This window comes from Borostomias antarcticus, assembly GCF_949987555.1.
Source record: "Borostomias antarcticus genome assembly, chromosome: 6".
NCBI lineage: Eukaryota > Metazoa > Chordata > Actinopteri > Stomiiformes > Stomiidae > Borostomias > Borostomias antarcticus.
Window position 1 is genome coordinate 7,391,546 of NC_140239.1, and position 21,798 is coordinate 7,413,343.

A 21,798-nucleotide genomic window follows, 5' to 3' on the forward strand; every position below is an offset into this window, starting at 1 on the left:
ATGGCCTGTGTTGCGTTTGTATTCTAATTAGCATACTGTATTACCCAGCATTCCTGCTATGATCAGTCCTCTGGTTTTGACTACTGTAACTGTAACTGACTGTTGCAACATGCAAAATAAACAGATATGATGGAATGGTTGGATCATGGACGGATGATGGATTAAACAGTATGGGAGTTGCATGACAACATGTGGGTGACATGTCAGAGAAGACAATCTCCAGAATACATGTCAGAGAAGACAATCTCGCCCCACCCCCCCATCCCTCGTAAACTTATTGCGACATTGTGACATTCAACGGAGCAGTCCCCCAGCCTTGGGGACAAGTACATAGCTTGGAACAGAAGACACTACACTCATACTACGCCGGGCTGCACCAGGGGGACATGCAGGTAAGCAGGCGGCCTCTAGGGGGCGGTGGTGAGCACATGCAGGGCCCGGTCAAGTCCCGATGGGAGCGTAGATATACAGCATACTAGACATGCAGCGCGGAGGGGGGTGGGGGGTGCTCAGGCATGCAGATATAGATATTCCAGACAGGAGCGGGGTATCGTCAGGTACAGAGTGCTCCCATAACAACGCCAGACTGTGCATGGGACTCTGGTACATAGAGAGACACGGTCATTATCCTTGAGGACTGGCGGGTATGGCTATGATATTGATATGGGCAGTAGGTCTAAAACCTTGTCAAGACACACGATACACACCGCGTCGCGCACTCACACACACACACACACACACACACACACACACACACACACACACACACACACACACCAAGATTACTCCAACGTGAGTCGTAAAGGGTGCAGGATGGGGTAAAGTAAAAAGCACTGGTACAAATGTAGACAGAGTTATTCCGTAGTTGTGAGTTTCTGTCTCACAGGTGATTGGAGCAGGCCTCTGAGACAGCAGAGGAGATGTCAACATTCACATGGATTCAGTCCAGCCAGTGTCCCTCCAACATACACTGAACATGTACACCATATCTCAGGGGTATATGTGGTTCATATGTCTGGTACATGTAATTCAAACGTCACTTCTGTGCAGGGATGTCAGTCGCTTCATACGTTCACATGTAAATTCTACGCAGTTCGCAAGTCGTGTGGTCCGTATGTCATTTCTACGTAGTCCCGTCATGTCGGGTTCTGTGTGCTGCGGTCATATGTAGGTCATAGCACCTTTGGCGTTGGTGTCGAAGAACACCTTGATGTAGGACGTGGGCACGTATCCCTCCTCCTCCTCGTTCCTGCGGACGCGCGTCCAGCCGTCGCCCTTGTCCTCCTCGATGACGTACAGCAGCTCGCCCTCCGCCATGGAGATGGTGCCCTCGTTCTGACCTGGTACACACACACACACACACACACACACACACACACACAGAAACACCATCACCATCTGTTCCATCTATCTATCCATCCATCCCCTACTAACAATGCCTGCATGTTCACCTTACTAAGGACTAGTAGGATATCTAGAGCAAGATTAGATAGATAGATAGATAGATAGATAGATAGATAGATAGATAGATAGATAGATAGATAGATAGATAGATAGATAGATAGATAGATAGATAGATAGATAGATAGATAGATAGAGAGAGGGGGAGGTACCTTCGAAGGGGTAGAGGGATTTGCAGGTTCCGATGGTGGGGAGAGGGTCTTCATCATCAAAGTCGTCGTCGAACTCCGTGCTGCGGGATTTGAAGTGGTGCTCCGTGCTGTGGTCCTCTGTGTAGCTCCCGTCCGGACTGACAGACAGACAGACAGACAGACAGGGATAGACAGTCCGTTAGGACGACAGGTTTACCTCAGTATACTAGTATACTGTAGCTTGGTGTAGATGTAAGTAGATGTAGCCAGGTGTACCTAATGTACTTAACTTGATTTAGTCTATTTTTACAGGGACAATGCACATTTATCAATGTTGCAGTAAAAGTTTTTTTCAACTGTAGTCCCTGGGCAGATTATTACAAACACTTCAAATGACAATATAGAGAGACAATGAGCATTCATAGAGCAACAAGCAACATTACAATGCAGACAGAGCGATAACACAAAAAGCAAACAAGACTAGAGCACAGACCTCCGCCCCTGAATGCAGTTCGTGGCCCTGTGCCAAAATTGAATGGGTTCTAAATTGGCCCATGCTACACTCCTCCACTGAGTTTCATGAAAAGCAGTGTGGTAGTTTTTGTGTAATCCTAGTCCAAAAAATGAATGGAGGCGAATGGGCCAATGTTTGGGTGGCTCATGCTTCACTGGGGCGGAGGTATAAATGACTAGAGGTGAATGGGTGGCTGTATTTGGCTTTGTGGTGCCCCCCTCGGGTCACAGCTAGCGGGGGGCAGTGCGGTGCACTCCGGGCTCCTCCCGTGCACAACCCAGTCCAAACCCCGTGTCTCTAGCACCCCCACACAGGGAGCTGGCTTCATTCTAAGTTTTGTTTTCATTCGTAGATGATTCGGATCTATTCCAAAATGTAATGGGTTCTAAGGTGGCACATGACTCCTTCACAGACTGGTTTGGTACTTTTTGCGTACTCATAGTCCAAAAAATGAATGGAGGTGAATGGGCAGTCCGGTTGTGTTTGGGCGGCCCGTGGACCCGACCCGTTATTCAGATCCGCTCCAAAATTTAAGAGGTTGTAAGTTGGCCCATGCTGCACCCCTCCCCTCCAGTTTAATGAAAATCAGTCTGGTAGTTTTTGCATAATCCTGGTTCAAAAAAGAGAATGAGGAGAATGGCCGGCCGTGTTTGGGCGGACTGTGGACCGGACTCGTGCTTCGGATCAGCTCCAAAATTGAATGAGTTCTAAGTTCTAAGAGCTGTCGCTGGGGCAGAGGTGATAATGACATGCAGGTCTAGGGATGTGGTTCTGTGTGTGTGCAGTACCTTTCTCTGTTGACGGGGGCGTGGTTGTTGCTGACGGGGGTGGTGGTCTGGGAGTCGTACAGGCCGCTCTGTCTCCTCTGGGAGTCGCTCTTCTCTGCTAGCCGGCTCTCCACCTCCGCTAGCCAGCCCTGAGCACGCAACACACACACACATACATCACACACACACATAAACACACACACACATAAACACACACACCACACACACACATATACATCACACACACACATAAACACACACACCACACACACACATAAACACACACAACACACACCCACACCAACGCACGCTCGCACACACACACGCAAGCACACACACACACACACACACACACACACACACATCACACACGCATTTATATGAAGATAAACTCATACTGTATCTCCCAAACAAGTTTTATTAACCATAAATGGGTACACTTCATACCTCTGCAGTTCTACGAATTCTATGAATATTCTTCTTCTTATCATATAAGTCTCAATCTTATAAAAAAACATCTGATCTATCTGGACATAAAATTGTACAATTATTATTTTGTTTTAAATTCAAACTGATTTGACCCCAACCCTGCCTTTGTATAATACAACTGACTGTAAAGTAGCTCAAATGTATTTATGTTTGAATTATTTAGGAGCCACAGGCCCTTTTATCCAAGACACAATTATGAGCTAGTGTTGAGGTTAAGTGCATTGCTCAAGGGCTGGGATGGTCAGCAATGGATTGATGGAAAATCCCTTGTCGAGTGGCCAGGCCCGGCCTCAAACCACCGGGGACCTTTCGGAAACCTCAAATCAAAACCAACACGCACCTCGTATTTGCGTGCGTCCAGCTGCAGCTTGTCGATGTTCTGGCTGACCTCCTCCAGACGAGGGTCCACGCTGCCGGGGTCCCCCATGTGAGGGTTCTTCATGTAGACGTCCCGCATCTTGGTCAGGGCGTCCCTGCCAGAACCAAAGACAAAGTTTGACGACTGTTCTCTCCTTATCTTCCAACTTTTAGTCTCCTCTCTCCACCTCTTCCCAACTTCTTCTCCTCTCCTCTTCTCTCCTCCTCCTCTCTTATTCACATAAATCCCACCCCAAGCATAGCCAAGCCTACCAAAGCCTAGCCTAATCTAGCAGAGCCTACCTTAGATTATCTTAGCCTAATATACAGTAGCTAGCCTACTGTATCTTAGCCTACCCTAGCCTACCCTAGACTAGCCTAGTCAATCCAAGCCAAGCCAAGCCTGGCCTAGCCTAGCTTACCAAATCAAATCAAATCAACTTTTATTTATATAGCACCTTTCGTACACAAAAGCAATTCAAAGTGCTTTGACAATAGAAAAAAATAAATAAACAAACAAGGTAAGGTACCAAAGCCTAGTCTAGTCTAGCCGAGCCTTAGTTTAGCTTAGCCTAGCCTAATATAGCCTAGCCGATCTGAGACTAGCCTGCTGTAGCTTAGCCTACCTCTGGTCCAGCTCCTTTTGGATGTCCTTGTTGAGTTCGTTGATCCTGGCCTGCAGCTTCTTCCTCCTCTGCTCCGGAGGTAGGTGGCTGCAATCCTCTGGTCCTGAACCCTGCAGGACACACACACACACACACACACACACACACACACACACACACACACACACACACACACACACACACACACACACACACACACACACACACACACACACACACACACAAGATTATATGGACAGTATATGAACCGTTTAGCCCTCTGTCACCTCAGTTGAACACTGGTTTGCAGTGGACTGATTAAGTTTCTATATGAAACCACAAGATATCAAACCTGCAGGAAGTGAAGTTGCACTTACCAGCTTGAGAGACAGCTGTCGATATCATAGGAGACAAGTGCAGACGGAAAGAGGAAGATATAGAATTAGCGTTAGGCTAGGCTACAATTAGCATCCATACATCAATCCCACCCATGAGTCTGCGGGCCGACTCACCCCACGCACATCTGCTAGACTGGACCATCAGCCTACTAGTGACAACGCATCCCTCTTGCACCTACCTGTGGGCCCGATGTGACCTCTAAGCCCTTATTGTGAGCCAACTTAAAGGTGTAGTGTGCAGAATTCTGTGGCAATATTTTGTGTAGAAATTGAATATAATATTTATAAGTATGTATTAACTAGTGTATAATCCCATTGTAATTGTATTCAGTTGGTTGCAATCTGCAACCTCACCACTAGATGCCACCAGAAATCACACACTGCTTCTTTTAAACTTCCCTTCTCTGTGTGACAACGTTCCCTAACTTACCCCTCTCTTCAGGCTGCGTAGGCACTGTCTCCTGTGTTTGGATCCAGAGGTCATGAACTCGTTGAGGCGGTGGGAGAGGGGGAGGGGCTCCCTGGCGTGCTGGGGTGAGGGGGGCCCGTTGGCCACGCCCCCTGGGGAGGGGGAGGTGGGAGGGGGAGGAGGGGGCTGGCGGGGGGAGGCTAATAGAGACATGAGCTACGGGTGAGGGACATGACGAGGAACAGAAATAATACACAAATAAACAAAGTGAACCAATGAAACAAATAAACAAACAAATAAATAGATGAAGATCATGGGAAACAGGGACGAAGACGGAGAGATAGTTATCAGCAGCGCGACAGACAGGCAGCAGCACATCGAGACAAAGGTGCGTCACTGAAACCACAGGTGGCTTACAGCCGTGTCACAGACTGGCCGCGACCGCCGCTGTGACGCTAACGGCGTGCGACTGTATGGCGTTACGGGGGCCCCGGCGCCCGTTACGACACGGACCCTCCTCTTCCTCCTCACCTTGTTCCTCCTGATGAAGGGCCAGAGCTTCCCGCGGCTGTTGCGGCGGCTGTGTTTGCCCGCCTCCCCGCGGGTGGTGTTGAGGTAGCTGGACTCGGAGACCGTCCTCCTCATGGACACACTGTAGTCCTCCACCTCCACGTCCCCCGGGGGCTCGAAGCCGGACTTGTAGGTCTCCACCACCTGACGTGTGTCCTGGGGAGGGGAGAGGAGGGGGGAGGAGGATGGGAGGAGCGTGGGGGGAGGAGAGGAGAAGGAGGGGTGTATGGGAGGAGGGAGAGGAGAAGGAGGGGTGTATGGGAGGAGGGAGAGGAGAGGAGAAGGAGGGGTGTATGGGAGGAGGGAGGAGAAGGAGGGGTGTATGGGAGGAGGGAGAGGAGAGGAGGAGGGGTGTATGGGAGGAGGGAGAGGAGAGGAGGAGGGGTGCATGGGAGGAGGGAGAGGAGAGGAGGAGGGGTGTATGGAAGGAGGGAAAGGGAGGAGGAGGGGGGAGTGAGTTGCTAGAGTTGTTTGTCAGTAACTACTTATTCAGCAGGTGAACTGTGTCCAAGGAGCGGTGTTGATGAATAGAAAAGCAAAAGACAATTTCAGTTGTTCGGCTCTCGTAACAAATTACAATAAGATGAGAACAGAATCAACAGGAATGAAAGCAGAGTCGAACTGTTGCACTGATTAACTTAATGTACTGTAGGCTATTAGTGGCTACTGCTGCTAAGTTATACTGCAGACAGACAGACAGACAGACAGACAGACAGACAGACAGACAGACAGACAGACAGATAGATAGATAGATAGATAGATAGATAGATAGATAGATAGATAGCTTATTGATCCCCAGGGAGAAATTGTTAATTGTTTATATTCTTACTGCAGTGAAGGCTTATAAAGGAAAAAAAATCTAGCTCATGCTGGGTTAGTTAGTCAGTTCTTGCTGACTGCTTGCTGACTGCTTAATCCAGTTGATATGAATATTCACACACACACACCATCTGTAGCGTTCAGCTGGAGGGCAGCGAACTGAAACTAACACAAAACTGCTGATGCTTCAGTAATTAGCACTTAGACGAGCCAGCCGTGGTGGCGCACGTTAGAATCCTTCATCTGGTGCAGGATGATGACGTCACTGAGACCTGGGCCTGCAGTCGTTTAATCGCTCCGCAAATGCATCCCATCCTTCTGCACGTCCTTACAGAAAGCACTGATCTGTCATGGACTGGACAGGCAGAAGCAGGGCAGAGGCTGACATGTTTCTACCCGTCCAGTCACGTTTGAGATTAGCAGGGATTAGCGGAAAGGAGGGAAGAAATAGTTCGGAGCCAATTAGAAGCCGGGAGGCGGCGCTGGTCAGGGTTGGCTCAGACACAGCGGGGCAGAGTTCACAGTCCAGTCTGTGACGCTTGACTTCTTTTGCGCACGTGCGCAACAAGAGTATTTTGCTGATATTTCAGTGCGAGACAGGGCCTCGCGCCAAACGTGTGAGAGCTGGTGTGTATGAATGAATACACCTGTCACACTCGCAGACAGCCACTTCCGTCCAAAAGCCGCCGGCTGGAACCGAGACCGCGCTGCCCGGCGCGCTCCCTGGACCGATGCCATCACCGGGGACATGTACCAAACGGGCTTATCGCTGGCTGAGGCCGAGGACCTGGCACTGGACCGACCCAAATGGAGAAGATTAATCTGATTGGCTCTACGCACGGCGCCGTCGCCGAGCAGGAGACCTGATGATGATGATGATGTTGATGATGATGATGATGATGACTCGCAGCCAGCAGCCCCGCCAGTGACACCCGCGTCTGCCTCTGCCTAGCAACAAGCCCCGCCCCGCTAGCGCAGGAGCGGGACAGCTGCTAACGAAGCAGCAGCGTCTTGATCTCTTAATAATTCATCAGTCCCTGTAATCAGCGGATTAACCCTTTACTGCCTTTCCTCCCAAGACTCTCTCTCTCTCTCTCTCCAGTTCTCTCTTGAGTTTCACTGGTCTTTCACGTGGAAATACAGAACAACAACACTTTAAAACCATTTACTGTTTGTCCAATGTATTTCCGACTACACATTAACATATTAAACACAAAATGTCTAAAAAAAGCACCTGCAAGTCTAGTCTGTTCTTATCCACCAGCTGATTGGGGTCAGTAGATACACATGTGCATATTTGTTGAGTCTACTGTACAGACTCTATAGGGGACATGTAGGGGAGAGTCTGTACAGACTCTATAGGGGACATGTAGGGGAGAGTCTGCACAGACTCTATAGGGGACATGTAGGGGAGAGTCTGTACAGACTCTATAGGGGACATGTAGGGGAGAGTCTGTACAGACTCTATAGGGGACATGTAGGGGAGAGTCTGTACAGACTATATAGGGGACATGTAGGGGAGAGTCTGTACAGACTCTATAGGGGACATGTAGGGGAGAGTCTGTACAGACTCTATAGGGGACATGTAGGGGAGAGTCTGTACAGACTCTATAGGGGACATGTAGGGGAGTCTGTACAGACTCTATAGGGGACATGTAGGGGAGTCTGTACAGACTCTATAGGGGACAGGATGTATAGGGGAGAGTATTTGTGTTTCTCTATTCTCTCCCAGGCCTGGTATGATCACCATTTCCACATACTGTCAGTTACTTGGGTGCCCTTGGTGCATCTTACCCAGTATCAAGGAAACCAACAGACAAGCCCCACAGTTGCCACAAGTGAGACAAATCAAACAGCACCAAAAAGAATTGATCGATGTCATGACGCAATTGACCCTGCACGTCTGCTCTCTACTCACCATTTTGGGTTCGATGGATTCGGCAGCCTTGGTCATGCCGTCCAGACACTTGCTGACGATGGGCAGGACCTTGCGGTCCACCTCCGAGTAGGTCCTCATGGCATCTCCCACCCTCTCAATCCTCCTCTCCTCCATCTCCTGGAGACGCTGCAGCAGGACCACGGGGGGGGGGGGGGGTTACTGGGGCTGACACACACACACACACACACATGCACAAACACACACATACACACAAACACATGCACAAACACCCACACACACGTACAAACACACACACACGCACAAACACACACACATGCACAAACACACACACACACACGTACAAACACACACACACGCACAAACACACACACATGCACAAACACACACACACGTACAAACACACACACACGTACAAACACACACACACTCACGCACGCACACACACACAAACACACACAAATACACGCACACAAACACACGCACATGCACAAACACACACACTCACGCACACACACACACACACAAACACGCATGCACAAACACACACGCATGCACACACACACAAACACACACACACAAACACACACACACAAACACACACACACACACACACACACAGACCCTCTCCGAGATGCTGCGGTAGTACCTGGAAGATGTGTGGTATGAGGGTGAAGTAGTGCTCATTCTGCTCCTTGTTGAACTTCTGCAGGTTGGTCAGGTACTCCTGCTTACTGTCCTCAGCCACCTGCTGCTTCAACTGGGCCTGCTGCCTCGCCTGGAGACACACACACACACAAGCACACACACACACACAAATACACACTCACACACACACAAATACGCACACACACACACACACACACACACACACAAACACACACAAGAAAAAGACAGTGAGATCCAGACAGCGTAACGTAACATTGCCGAGTTCTCCAGGTAGACGATCACCATCACCGATGCGTGAGGACGCCCCCTCCCCCCCCCCCCCCCCTCCCCCCGAGCATGGAAACACAGACGGTACAGAGGAGGGGGGCATGCATAGTCAGAGCCCGCTGGAGTACAGGTACACTGGACACTGATGCTGACCAGGACACGGGTGAGAAACACAGATGGAAAGAACCTGTCTGTCTGTCTGTCTATCTGTCTGTCTGCTGGTCTGACTGTCTGTCTCTCTGTCTGTCTGTCTGTCTGTCTGTCTGTCTGTCTGTCTGTCTGTCTATCTGTCTGTCTGCCGGTCTGACTGTCTGTCTGTCTGTCTGCCTGTCTGTCTGCCTGTCTCTCTCTCTGTCGGCTCCAGACTTGGGTCGAAATACTAAAATACTATTTAAAATCTGGACAGCACTTATATAGGTGAATCATGGAGAGAGAATACATTTCTGTCCATGATTTCTCTCGTCTGCCACCATGGAACCGATGGGCAGTTCTCAAATGTTCAAAGCCTGCACACCTGACACCCCAGCCAGACTCAAGCAAACGCTGAAGTGATTTAAAGTATTTCAAATAGTATTTCAACCTAGGTCTGCCGGAATCTTGGCCCTGGTACAACGCACTCAACATTCTTAGAAAAGGGATTCCACAAAGGGTCCTCGGATCATACCATGTGTGAGAACTCTAAAAATCTCTGAAAACCGTCTTAGGCTCCAGGTAGAACCTTTCAGTTGGTTCTAGATAGAACCTTTGTCTGATGACAGGCATCTACCTGGAACCGAAAAGGCTTCTTGAAGTGTTTTTCAGAGGGTTCTCCTCATAGATATGTCCTATGGTTCTTCCACAGGAACAACTGAGGAACAGTTAGTACAGTACCTTGTTTCTAAGAGTGTGTTTTGTTGTATGTCTGAGCTATGACATAATATCAAAATGAATAATGTTTATCGTGTATGTGTTTTTCTGCCTACAGTAGATGATTGATTTAGTTAATAATCTAGCTTTATATCAGCACACATGTTTATCCACTGTGGTTTACATTACATTACATTTAGCTGACGCTTTTATCCAAAGCGACTTACAATAATAGCATTTAACGTAGGAAAAGTACCAATGTACTACTACTGTACGTTTAACACAGAATTTCACATCCGTGGAATCTTAAGGCAGCCTTAATTTCTCGGGACCTTTATTTTGAAGGGTGTGTGTGTGTGGTAATTAGTGAGGACAGGTGAGAGGCGGGACAGGTGAGTGTGTATGGGAGGAGACTGAACATGTGGGCGGTCCTGACACACGGACAGAAACCTGAGGCACCTACCTTGAGAGAGCAGCGCTTGAAGACATGAGGGAACAGAAACATGGCGTTAGTTTTATTATTGTCGTTGTTTTGATTGGACAGGATGAGACCAGAGAGAAGGTGGCTCCATAACGAGCGTCTCGTCTCGGCTGCTGCAGATGAACCCAGACTGATAAGCCCTGGAGAGATGCTGCAGCAGGCCTGGGCGGAGCTACGCATGGCTGCATGGAGCACATTCACTTACACACACAAACACAGATAAACACACCCAGAGTGATCAGGTGGATCACAATGTGTGTGTGGTATGTGTGTGTGTGTGTATGTGTGTGTATTTGTGTATGTGCATACTGTATGTGTTTATGTGTACAGTATGTGTGCATGATATGTGTGTGTGTGTGTGTGTGTGTGCATGCATGTATGTGTGTGTGTGTGTGTGTGTGTGAAGGGGGGTATGTTGTGTGTGTACGTATGTGTGTGTACAGTATGTGTGTGCTTGTGTACAGTATGTACTGTATGTGTGTGTGTGTATGTGTACAGTATGTGTGTGCTTGTGTACAGTATGTATGTGTGTGTGTGTGTGTACAGTATGTGTGTGCTTGTGTACAGTATGTATGTGTGTGTGTGTGTGTGTGTGTGTGTGTGTGTATATGTGTGTGTGTGTCTGCATCCCTCAGTGACCAACCTTCTCCACGTCAGCCTTGGTGACGTTGATGTCTGCGTCGATCTTGTCGAAGTACTGCTGGGCTCGGTCCGCCTCCTTGCAGTCGCGCTCAAACCTCCGCTTACTCTGCAAGGACAGACGGACAAATCCTCTACTTAACACTTCCTTTACCCAGCATGTCACTGAACACCCACCCTCCCCTACGATAACACCCTGACAGCTAAACAAAAACAATCCCTTCCATCATTATCGGTTTATATAGTCAATAAAATAAAACGTAAATACAAGCTGATTATCTATAATGACTTAACAGTCCAACACTGCGTGCGTAATAATAAGCAGCGCTTGAATGTGAAGTGTTGGTGTTGGTCTCCTCCGGGGCGCTGCACGGCCCCCTGGGTCGGGTGACTCACTGATTCCAGCTGCTTCCAGGAGTTCTCGATGTGCTGCTGAGCCCGCCGGCCGTCGTGGAAGTGCTGCGTTCAAGACACGACATGGTGGGTTAACGTTGGTAAGGATGGGTGACGTTACAAAGACAAAACGAAAAACGCTGCAAAATGTTGCGTGTTTGAGAACGTACACGGAACCACTGGACCAGGCACGTCAGGGCTAACGTGATTTGCTGATGTGTGTGTTCTTGACTGGATTAAAGCAATACATCGCGATATTTGGACCTTTACAAACATGTCTGGTGCTAATTCTCCAATTAGATTTACTAAAAGTAAGCTGAATTGTCCAAACAGTCTACTCAGAAAGATAATACATTGACATTTATTACCTTTTAAAACTCGCGCCCCCGGGACGCAGCATTCAGTCGAAGTGCGCATGCGCAATGTTGTGCTTAAACAACACAGTAGTAGCTAACTATTCCGGCGTCTATGGATATCATGCATTTTTTAGCTCAATTATATCATGGCAGAGGTGAGAAAACCGAAGCGAAACATCACGGAGGAAGACAGAAAAAGAAAAAGACAATCTGATAACTTTACGACAGTACGACAGTGCGACAGAGAGGGAGAGTGAGAGGGAGAGAGAGAGAGGGGGAGTGTGAGGGAGAGAGAGGGGGAGAGTGTGAGGGAGAGAGAGAGAGGAAGAGTGTGAGGGAGAGAGAGAGAGGGAGAGTGTGAGGGAGAGAGAGGGGGAGAGTGTGAGGGAGAGAGAGGGTGAGTGTGAGGGAGAGAGAGGGTGAGTGTGAGGGAGAGAGAGAGAGGGGGAGAGTGTGAGGGAGAAAGAGAGAGGGGGAGAGTGTGAGGGAGAGAGAGAGGGAGAGAGTGTGAGGGAGAGAGAGGGGGAGAGTGTGAGGGAGAGAGAGGGGGAGAGTGTGAGGGAGAGAGAGAGAGGAAGAGTGTGAGGGAGAGAGAGAGAGGGAGAGTGTGAGGGAGAGAGAGGGGGAGAGTGTGAGGGAGAGAGAGGGTGAGTGTGAGGGAGAGAGAGGGTGAGTGTGAGGGAGAGAGAGAGAGGGGGAGAGTGTGAGGGAGAAAGAGAGAGGGGGAGAGTGTGAGGGATAGAGAGAGGGAGAGAGTGTGAGGGAGAGAGAGGGGGGAGAGTGTGAGGGAGAGAGAGAGAGGGGGAGAGTGTGAGGGAGAGAGAGAGGGGGGGAGAGTGTGAGGGATAGAGAGAGGGGGAGAGGGAGAGTATGAGGGAGAGAGAGGGGGAGAGGGAGAGTGTGTGGGAGAGAGAGAGAGAGAGAGGGGAGAGTGTTAGGGAGAGAGAGAGGGAGAGAGTGTGAGGGAGATAGTAAGAGGGGGAGAGTGTGAGGGAGAGAGAGAGGGAGAGGCTGTGAGGGAGAGAGAGGGGGAGAGAGGGAGTGTGAGGGATAGAGAGAGAGAGAGGGTGAAAGAGGGAGGGAGGGGTGGCTGTTGTACATTACCTTGAACAGTCATGCTCCCCCCTCATATTCACCCCTCCCCCTGTCATATTAGTCACAGCCACCAGCTCCAGACAGAGACTTGATCCACTTACCAGGACAATGACCACAGTAGAGGCTCTGTGTGTGTGTGTGTGTGTGTGTGTGTGTGTGTGTGTGTGTGTGTGTGTGTGTGTGTGTGTGTGTGCGTGCGTGCATGTACGTGTGTGTGCACGCGAGCACACGGGGGTTACGGGACCAGTCTGCGCCCTCCCCAGTGACCTGGATAGGTGACCCAGTTCAGCCCAACCGGCTAATTTACCAAGTAGCTGCTGTAGCATCATGGTGATGACAGACAGGACTCCTCCTCCTGACCACCAGGTGGTCTGCCTCTACCGACCACACAGAACCACCTGTAAACAAACCCCTCCACACCCCTAGTGGAGATCTGATGGAGTCTGACAGGTCTGAGCAATGTGGCGATAACTCCCAGCTTGCCCTCTGTTGATTAGCTGGTTGGGATCACCAGCAGACTGCAGCTTGCTTACACCTATCCGAATCCATTTAGATCCGTGGGGCATGAACTCACAATCTCCTCCTCCTCTCTTGACGAGGACTCACATCATCACATGGCTCCACCAGCCAATCACATCAGGGCATGTGTGTTCTGATTCATATGGGGGGGAAGGGAAGGAGGGGTAGGGGGGGGTTAGAGGGGAGTAGGGGTGAGGGGGGGGGAGTTGGGGGGGAGAGGGAGGAAGAGGGGGAGCGAGGGGTGTGTGTAGCAGAACTGGAGGTTTGAGTTGTCTGAGCTTCTCTAAACCATATTCATAATCTCTGGACGGTCTCACGGCTAAACAGCTGAGCTGGCATAAGCATTATCAAACAGGGGGAGCAGTCACATCACACACACACACACACACACACACATGTACGCATGCATGCACACACACACATGCACGCATGCACACACGCCTGCTCCTTTACCGATTTCCTCTCTGCCTTCAGCTCCTGGATGTAGCGCGTGAGCTCGCTGATGATGTGTGTGCTCAGGTTCTCGGCGATGACCTCGTGTTGACCCGCGTAGTCGTTCAGCTCGCTCAGCGTCATCAGGAAAGCCTGGCAGGACGTGTACCTGCTCACACACACACATACACAAACATACACACACACACACACATACACACACACACACACATACATGTACATACGCACACACACACACACACACACACATACACACACACATGTACATACGCACACACACGCACACACACACACACACACACACAAACACACATACATATGCACAGATACACACACACACACACACACACACGCATACACACACACAATCACATGACCAGAAAACAAGGTTAAGGACAGCGGCTCCTAGCCTGGTATGACCATCCCGATCTAGCAAGCTCACTGCTTCGCTCCGCAATATCGGTCTGGCCTTCGCCCCATAGAGAGCGATTATGTGGGCGGGGGTACTTGCCTTGACAGACAAACACCTTCAGCCAATGAGCGTTCAGCAAACTTTTGCTAATTAGTCGGAAGAACGGCAAAAATGTCTTTTCCACCGAGAAACTCCGCTAGTGCATACTGTTGTTCTTGTTTAAGTGTTGTGATTAAGTCTATTTCTGCAATAACTGCACTTATAGCTGTGTTTATTCTTCTAGCGTTAACATTACCACTCGTTGCTTCGGAAGCCGCCATGTTTGTTTAGCGAGCGGCAGGGACACGAACCAATCAGGGGCTGCTTTCCACTGTGGGGCGGGACAGCAGTTAAAACGCAGTCCCTGATTGGCCCGGTATGGTCTGGATTTTGGCATAATCGCTCTGGAGGAGGCGAAGGCCAGACCGTTCTGCGTTAGTGAAACAGAATGTGAGCTCGCGAGAACGGGATGATCGTACCAGGCTAAGCGGCTCCTACTGTAGGTTATAATAACACAGCTCTAATAAGAACACTGTAAAATATGCAAACCTGACACTCCAGGCAGAAGTAAGTACTGTAACTGATTTCAAATGGTATTTGGACCCAGTTCTCCTACTGCTTAATGGATTTGTGTATGAAAGAGTGCGCAGAGATGTGTGTTTGACGGGCAGATGGTCGGCCTGGTGATAATACGGCTCTATCTGCTCTGACCCTTTGTCGGCAGCGTCCCATCATTTCCTGTCTGGACAGGAAGTGTCGATCTGGCCAGCGCAAGGATGACTACAAGATCTTTAATGAATGTCTAATCCTTCTGAACACACTTGGCTTTACTAATACACACACAAACACACACATACACACACACTCTCTCTCTCTCACACACACACACACACATACACACACAGTAAATATGGTTTGAGTCATAGCAGATATAGCGCTTTTCTCTGAGGCTATTTTTACCCACCGGCAGCTGGTAACAAGGCAATGTGGAGGATGGAGAAGAGGGATGGGAAGGCAGCAGAGGAGCTGTAATAGAACAGTACTGCAGAACAATCCTGCTCGTCTATCTAACCCCGGGTTTGTTACTTTGTTCCTCTGTCCGTTACATTGTACAGTGTTACACTGTCTGTCCGTTACACACTGTCTGTCTGCACATTACATTGTAACCCTTGTTACGAGTGTAACCGTGTGACTTTGTATTGGTGTTAATGATAACCAGTGATAACAAGTTATATTCTGACAGTGCGTCAGAATATAGTGTAACACCATGTCCTAACTACACGCGACGCGAGCGAGGGTCAGCGACAATGTGTTCCATTGCTTTGTTTTCTATTGTTATGTCCTAACTGGACGCGAGCGACGCAGCACGAAGCGGCGCAACGTTTTAACTGCCCTTTTGACGCTCGCCCTGTTCCTATTTTCCTCCTGTCGCTCGCGTTGAGAGGCGTTCTTTCTTTAACTGTCTTCAGTTGGGAATATAGACAAATGAAGTAACAGAACAGGAAATTTAACGGTTTCAGTTAGTACAGCAAGCATGCGATGTCGCGTTCTGTTGCTCGCGTCGCAAGCAGTTAGGACACGGTGTTACCATGCAAAGCTGTATCAGTGGTAATGACGACCAGCGATAACAGGTTACAGTATAATGTGACACCGAAGACTGGTCTGGTCACTCACTTGTACTCCTCCTCCTCTCTGGACGTCTTCTTGGGCTGGTATTTTTTTGACAGGTTCCTGTAAGGGACAGGGGTCAGTGTTAGTTCTGTTACTATGGAGACAGAGGTAAACAAAGAGAAGACAGAGAGAACGAGAGAGAGAATGAGAGAGAGACTGAGAGAAAGAGAATGAGAGAGAGAGAATGAGAGAGAGAGAGAATAAGAGAGAGTGAGAGAGAGAGAATGAGAGAGAGAGAATGACAGAGAGAGAATGAGAGAGAGAGAGAATAAGAGAGAGTGAGAGAGAGAGAGAGAATGAGAGCGAGAGAGATAGAGAGAGGCTAGTTGTGGTTATTGTGTGGAGGGAGTGTTCTCTGTGGGACAGGGTGCCAACAGTAGGATTATGTCTTCATCTGTTTACCTCAATGCCACATCTGGACAAGAGCTGGACTCGCTACCCTCTAGTCTATCTGGGACTGAGCACAGCGCGGACTCGCACACAACTGGGACAAGAACCGCACTGAGCACCATGACTCAGTTTTCAGATAAAACAATAAGCCTGATCCTAGAATTACAAAAAAGCCAAGTCCTAGATTACTGCTCGCATCCACCCCCAATTGTAGCTTTCAGGCCTCGTCCCAAGATCAACTACCCTCTACAGCTGTAGCATCTACCTGCTGTAGTTAGCATCTGACCAGACCCTGCTGTAGTTAGCATCTGACCAGACCCTGCTGTAGTCAGCATCTGACCAGACCCTGCTGTAGTTAGCATCTGACCAGATCCTGCTGTAGCTAGCATCTGACCAGACCCTGCTGTAGTTAGCATCTGACCAGACCCTGCTGTAGTTAGCATCTGACCAGACCCTGCTGTAGTTAGCATCTGACCAGACCCTGCTGTAGTTAGCATCTGACCAGACCCTGCTGTAGTTAGCATCTGACCAGACCCTGCTGTAGTTAGCATCCAAACAGGCCCTCGAGTAGCAGCACCCAGCCTGTGTTCTCAGCCTGACAGATAGGTGTTGCAGGCAGCCAGCTTGTTTGTGGTGTTGCTAGGCAGACTGCCACCCTCTCCCTCAGCTTCCCTTTGGTCACATGACCAGCCTAGCCCCCCCCTGCACTCACCCACCCATTCCCCCTCCACACACACACAATGCTACTAAACCTCCCCCGCCATCACTCACCCCACACACACACACACACACCACACACACACACACACACACACACACACACACACACACACACCAGAGGCACAGTACCACTATAGGCCCATTAGAAGTGACAACCACTGCCGTTTGTTCAGTCTCTCTGTTCAATACTAAAAACTGTCCTTAGCTGACCTGCATTGTCTGTGTCGGACAATACCATCCGCAGCGTAGGGAAATCTTTCTGATCTGTGATATTCGGAGTGGGACACGGCTAATCGAGGTGATAAGGGGTTTGTCGCAAAGTTTTTCCTCGGGCGAAAGGGATGCAGACAGACATGCCAGCCATCATTAAATTAAAGCTGATATCTATCTATCTGTCTATCCACTGGTGTGTCACACAGCATCTCTGTCTGACTGTACACACACATAACCTACACACACACACACAAGCTCACACAAGCAAGCATGCATGCGCACGCACACACACACGCACACAAATGCACTCTCTCTCTCTCTCCCAGTCTACAGTAGGACCACTGGAGCCGAACTAATGTGGGTCAGGGGTGGGCATGGACCGAGTAACCATGGTGATGAGCCGTCGCCTACCATCCCTGCACTTCCGGGTGTGGCGTGAAGGCCCGTGGTCAACAGGGCTAACATTAGGGCTGACCAGTCCTCCATGTCATGTAGATAAATAGATAGATGGATACTTTATTAATCCCCCTAGGGGGTAATTTGACAAGTCCTGCTGTCTTATAATCATTCTCTCTCAGTTGTTGCACCTCCACTAGACTAGACTACATGAGTAGTTGTCTAGACCGTTGTGCCCTTGAGCAAAGCAACCCCTCAACTAGCTCATCCATTCAGGGATGCTGGACAGAGACTGACTGCATGCTCATGTCAACTGTGTTTTGTTTGTGTTTTTATATTAAACAGTGTTGACAATGAGGTGTGAGAGGGATGTTACTGTATACTGTAGTACCTGATCTGTTTGGCATAGCTGAGCTCAATCTCTGACCGCTCCTTGACAAACTTGGTGTAGCGCTCCACAAACTCTATCCCCCAGTGGGTGTGCTTCTCCAGGTTGTCAAACTGGTCCTGGGAGGTGGGAGAGAACATGATTAGGATGGTGTTTCCATTGGTTGACTGTTTTTATTCACGGGTTAGAAGATATCGCCTAATATTATTTCCAATGCGGTCCTTGATGCGTTTCACCACACTGCTTCGGAAAAAAAAACATCAAAAGAACGTTCAAGTTAAGTTGAATCTTCCTACTAAATCTAACATCTAAAGGCATGAACCCAGTGTTTTTTTAATATGTTAATTAATGCTAATTTCACCGATACGACTCTAGGCCACATTGTACTGGTGTAAACCTGAGATGAACCAGGCTATATTTAGCATTTCAGCACCAGGTTGGCCCTGCGGGAGACTACTGTAGGCTATGTGTGTGTGTCTTGGGCTATTCGTTAAAGGGTAACTGCTATGCTTAGGCTATAGTGTTAATTGCTTGCATATAATGAGTTTTACCCCGGTCTGGTCTAGGCCCTGGCTGCTGGCGCAAGGAAGTCCGCCAAACCTGTTCAACCTGGCTGCACACAGACAGACACGGATACGCGGATCTAGTCTCCGTTATACAATAGCTTTAATTGATCAAAATGGAGCCGGATCAAACTGTGAAATGAATCATAACGTTTCACGATTCTCTACCGCGAGAGCCAACATATCTCGTTACAATGTATAGCGAGTGGCTAACCTACACCGGTAGCCATCTCATTTAACTACGGAGGCTTTTTTTCTTCCTGCAACTACAATCACGATAAACTTATATTGTGTATTTCAAATGGAAAACAGTTTTGCATTCTAATGCAATAAACAACAAATATTCGTATCTGTCCGTCGTAGCAGCAGTAAGGTGCATAAGCTAATCCCGGTCAGCCCCATTGCTGCTCAGGATAACGGGATAACGGGCCGTTGCCTCCTCTTCTCGCTCGGATAATAAAGGCGGCGTGCGCGCGCCTTGGGAAGCATGATGGCAGCGGCTCGAAGCTGCTACCTTGTTGCTATGACCTGCTCTCGCGCAGCTCCCGCCGCTCGCTAACGACAACGGATCGACACACGGACATCTGATGAATGCGATTCTTTAAAAACATTAACGTCGGTTTGCTATAGCTTAGGACCGTGCAGAAACACGCCGTCGTGATCTCAAGACTATACCTACCCAAAGCTCCGTGCCCCAGCTGCAACTCATGGTTTCGGTGCAATTCCTTCCGAATGATCGTCGGTTTGTATGCATGCGTCCAGTGATAGAAGAAACCTAGATTCAAGTGATAATATATTCCATAAACCCACCCCCCGGTAACCGTGCAGCCTTTTCACCGTCGCATTCTGTCATAATAGACGTCGATGCGAGGAACGCTGTACATGTGGGGCACCCGCCCGCCGACAAGCCTGATGACAGACCGCGGCCGCGCGCCTCACCGTAGAATCCCTGCCTCCCGAGTCTTGGTGATCTCGAGCGCCAGACAGGGATGGAGGATATGGATGGATGGATGGATATGAAAACTAATAGTTCTAACTTCACAACAACCATTCTCTGCCAACACTTGCATTTAAACTGATACATGTTCATGCTCTGCATTCTGTATATGTTGTGCTTTTTGCATTTGTACTTTTTCTTTTGCAGATAAATATTTTGTATTTGCACTGTCCTGTGTTCGCTCTGATCTGCCCTGTCCTGCACCCTGTCTAATGTTGTCTCCATCAGTGTATGCACCATCAACCTAAACAAATTCTTAGTATGTGTAAACCATGGCAATACATTGATCTGAATCAAATCTGAATCTGAAGCCTCATGATCAATGGGTAGATAATGAAAATAGAATAGAATCTGAATGAACAACAGGGAGAGCCAGAATACAAGTGAACCAACAACCATTATCTTTATGGGCTGTGTGCTGAAGAGGAAGTAAACGTAATACAGACAGACTGAGGTTACTATAAATACAGCAGTAGCCACAGCTGTAGGGGGGGATTGTAGTCCTGGTGGTCAAGCTGAGTTGGTTGTCTCTGCGTGTCCAGAGTCTCTTATCCTGGCCAGGGCCTGTCTGACCAGCAGAGTCACCTCCTGCAGCAGTACAGAGACAGAGTGGGTTAGGGTTAGCACTGTAGTAGAGACAGAGTGGGTTAGGGTTAGCACTGTAGTAGAGACAGAGTGGGTTAGGGTTAGCAGTAGAGAGAGAGGGGGTTAGGGTTAGCAGTAGAGAGAGAGGGGGTTAGGGTTGGCAGTAGAGACAGAGTGGGTTAGGGTTAGCAGTAGAGAGTGAGTGTGTTATGGTTAGCAGTAGAGAGAGGGGGTTAGGGTTAGCACTGTAGTAGAGACAGAGTGGGTTAGGGTTAGCAGTAGAGAGAGAGGGGGTTAGGGTTAGCAGTAGAGAGAGAGGGGGTTAGGGTTAGCAGTAGAGAGTGAGTGGGTTATGGTTAGCAGTAGAGAGAGGGGGTTAGGGTTAGCACTGTAGTAGAGACAGAGTGGGTTAGGGTTAGCAGTAGAGAGAGAGGGGGTTAGGGTTGGCAGTAGAGACAGAGTGGGTTAGGGTTAGCAGTAGAGAGAGAGAGGGTTAGGGTTAGCAGTAGAGAGAGAGAGGGTTAGGGTTAGCAGTAGAGAGTGGGGGTTAGGGTTGGCAGTAGAGACAGAGTGGGTTAGGGTTAGCAGTAGAGACAGAGTGGGTTAGGGTTAGCAGTAGAGAGAGAGGGGGTTAGGGTTAGCAGTAGAGACAGAGTGGGTTAGGGTTAGCAGTAGAGACAGAGTGGGTTAGGGTTAGCAGTAAATCCCTGTTTTGCTTCTGCCTTAAAATACAGTAAAAGACAAACATCCCTAAAAAGTAACATTTGGTTGGCAGAAACAGCCCTCAAAAACACCACTGAAAAACAGATCTTGAGTCTTGAAAATCTAGCAATCTGACGCCGCAGGTGTGAGGTATTAATACTGAGGAGTGAGCGTTACTGATTCAACTGGGACATGGCGCAAAAAACATGGATGGACCACCGTCGCCGTGAGCTGACTGACCTGGTTAGCAGCAAACTGCTTCTCCACCAGCTCCAGCTCCTCAGGGATGCTGTCCGACACCAGCTCTGGGACCACCTCACCTGGCCGGCAGAGATACACAGTAGAAACACAACCGAAATAAAGTAGAATCACAGCAGAACCACAGAAGAAGACATTATAGGGAAGAGTAGTGTCATTCTACAGAGGTCTCGTTAGTCCATTAATGCTAATTCGCAGCAATAGATTAGTACTCTGGTGTAGTGGAGGGTATACGAAGTTACGGAGTATACCCACTTCTTTATCACTAATGTAAAAACTGTAAAATTTCATACATTCAACACACTTATTTAGTCAGAGTATAACCACTT

At 48.9% G+C, this 21,798-nt stretch overlaps 2 protein-coding genes across 2 annotated transcripts in view; both read right to left on the reverse strand.

Moving 5' to 3' along the window:
• Positions 1–1,161: 1,161 nt before the first annotated feature.
• On the reverse strand, positions 1,162–19,636 carry fnbp1a (formin binding protein 1a; the record flags this gene model as incomplete). The annotated part of the gene is made up of 17 exons (XM_084439328.1): positions 1,162–1,340; positions 1,614–1,750; positions 2,895–3,022; positions 3,703–3,835; positions 4,346–4,455; positions 4,702–4,716; positions 5,153–5,347; positions 5,663–5,857; positions 8,439–8,585; positions 9,067–9,195; positions 10,663–10,677; positions 11,324–11,428; positions 11,716–11,778; positions 14,136–14,286; positions 16,261–16,317; positions 18,368–18,483; positions 19,607–19,636. 17 exons carry the CDS (start codon positions 19,634–19,636, stop codon positions 1,162–1,164), a joined length of 1,905 nt encoding a protein of 634 aa, XP_084295454.1.
• Positions 19,637–20,338: 702 nt separating this feature from the next.
• LOC311309958 (serine/threonine kinase-like domain-containing protein STKLD1) overlaps positions 20,339–21,798 on the reverse strand; it is an 8,147-nt gene continuing 6,687 nt past the window's right edge. The window contains exons 14-15 of the mRNA XM_084439326.1: positions 21,452–21,531; positions 20,339–20,512 (exon numbers count right to left, since the gene is read on the reverse strand). Of these exons, the coding sequence (XP_084295452.1) occupies positions 20,435–20,512; positions 21,452–21,531 (158 nt within the window). The 3' untranslated portion in view covers positions 20,339–20,434. The remainder of the gene's footprint in view (positions 20,513–21,451; positions 21,532–21,798) is intronic.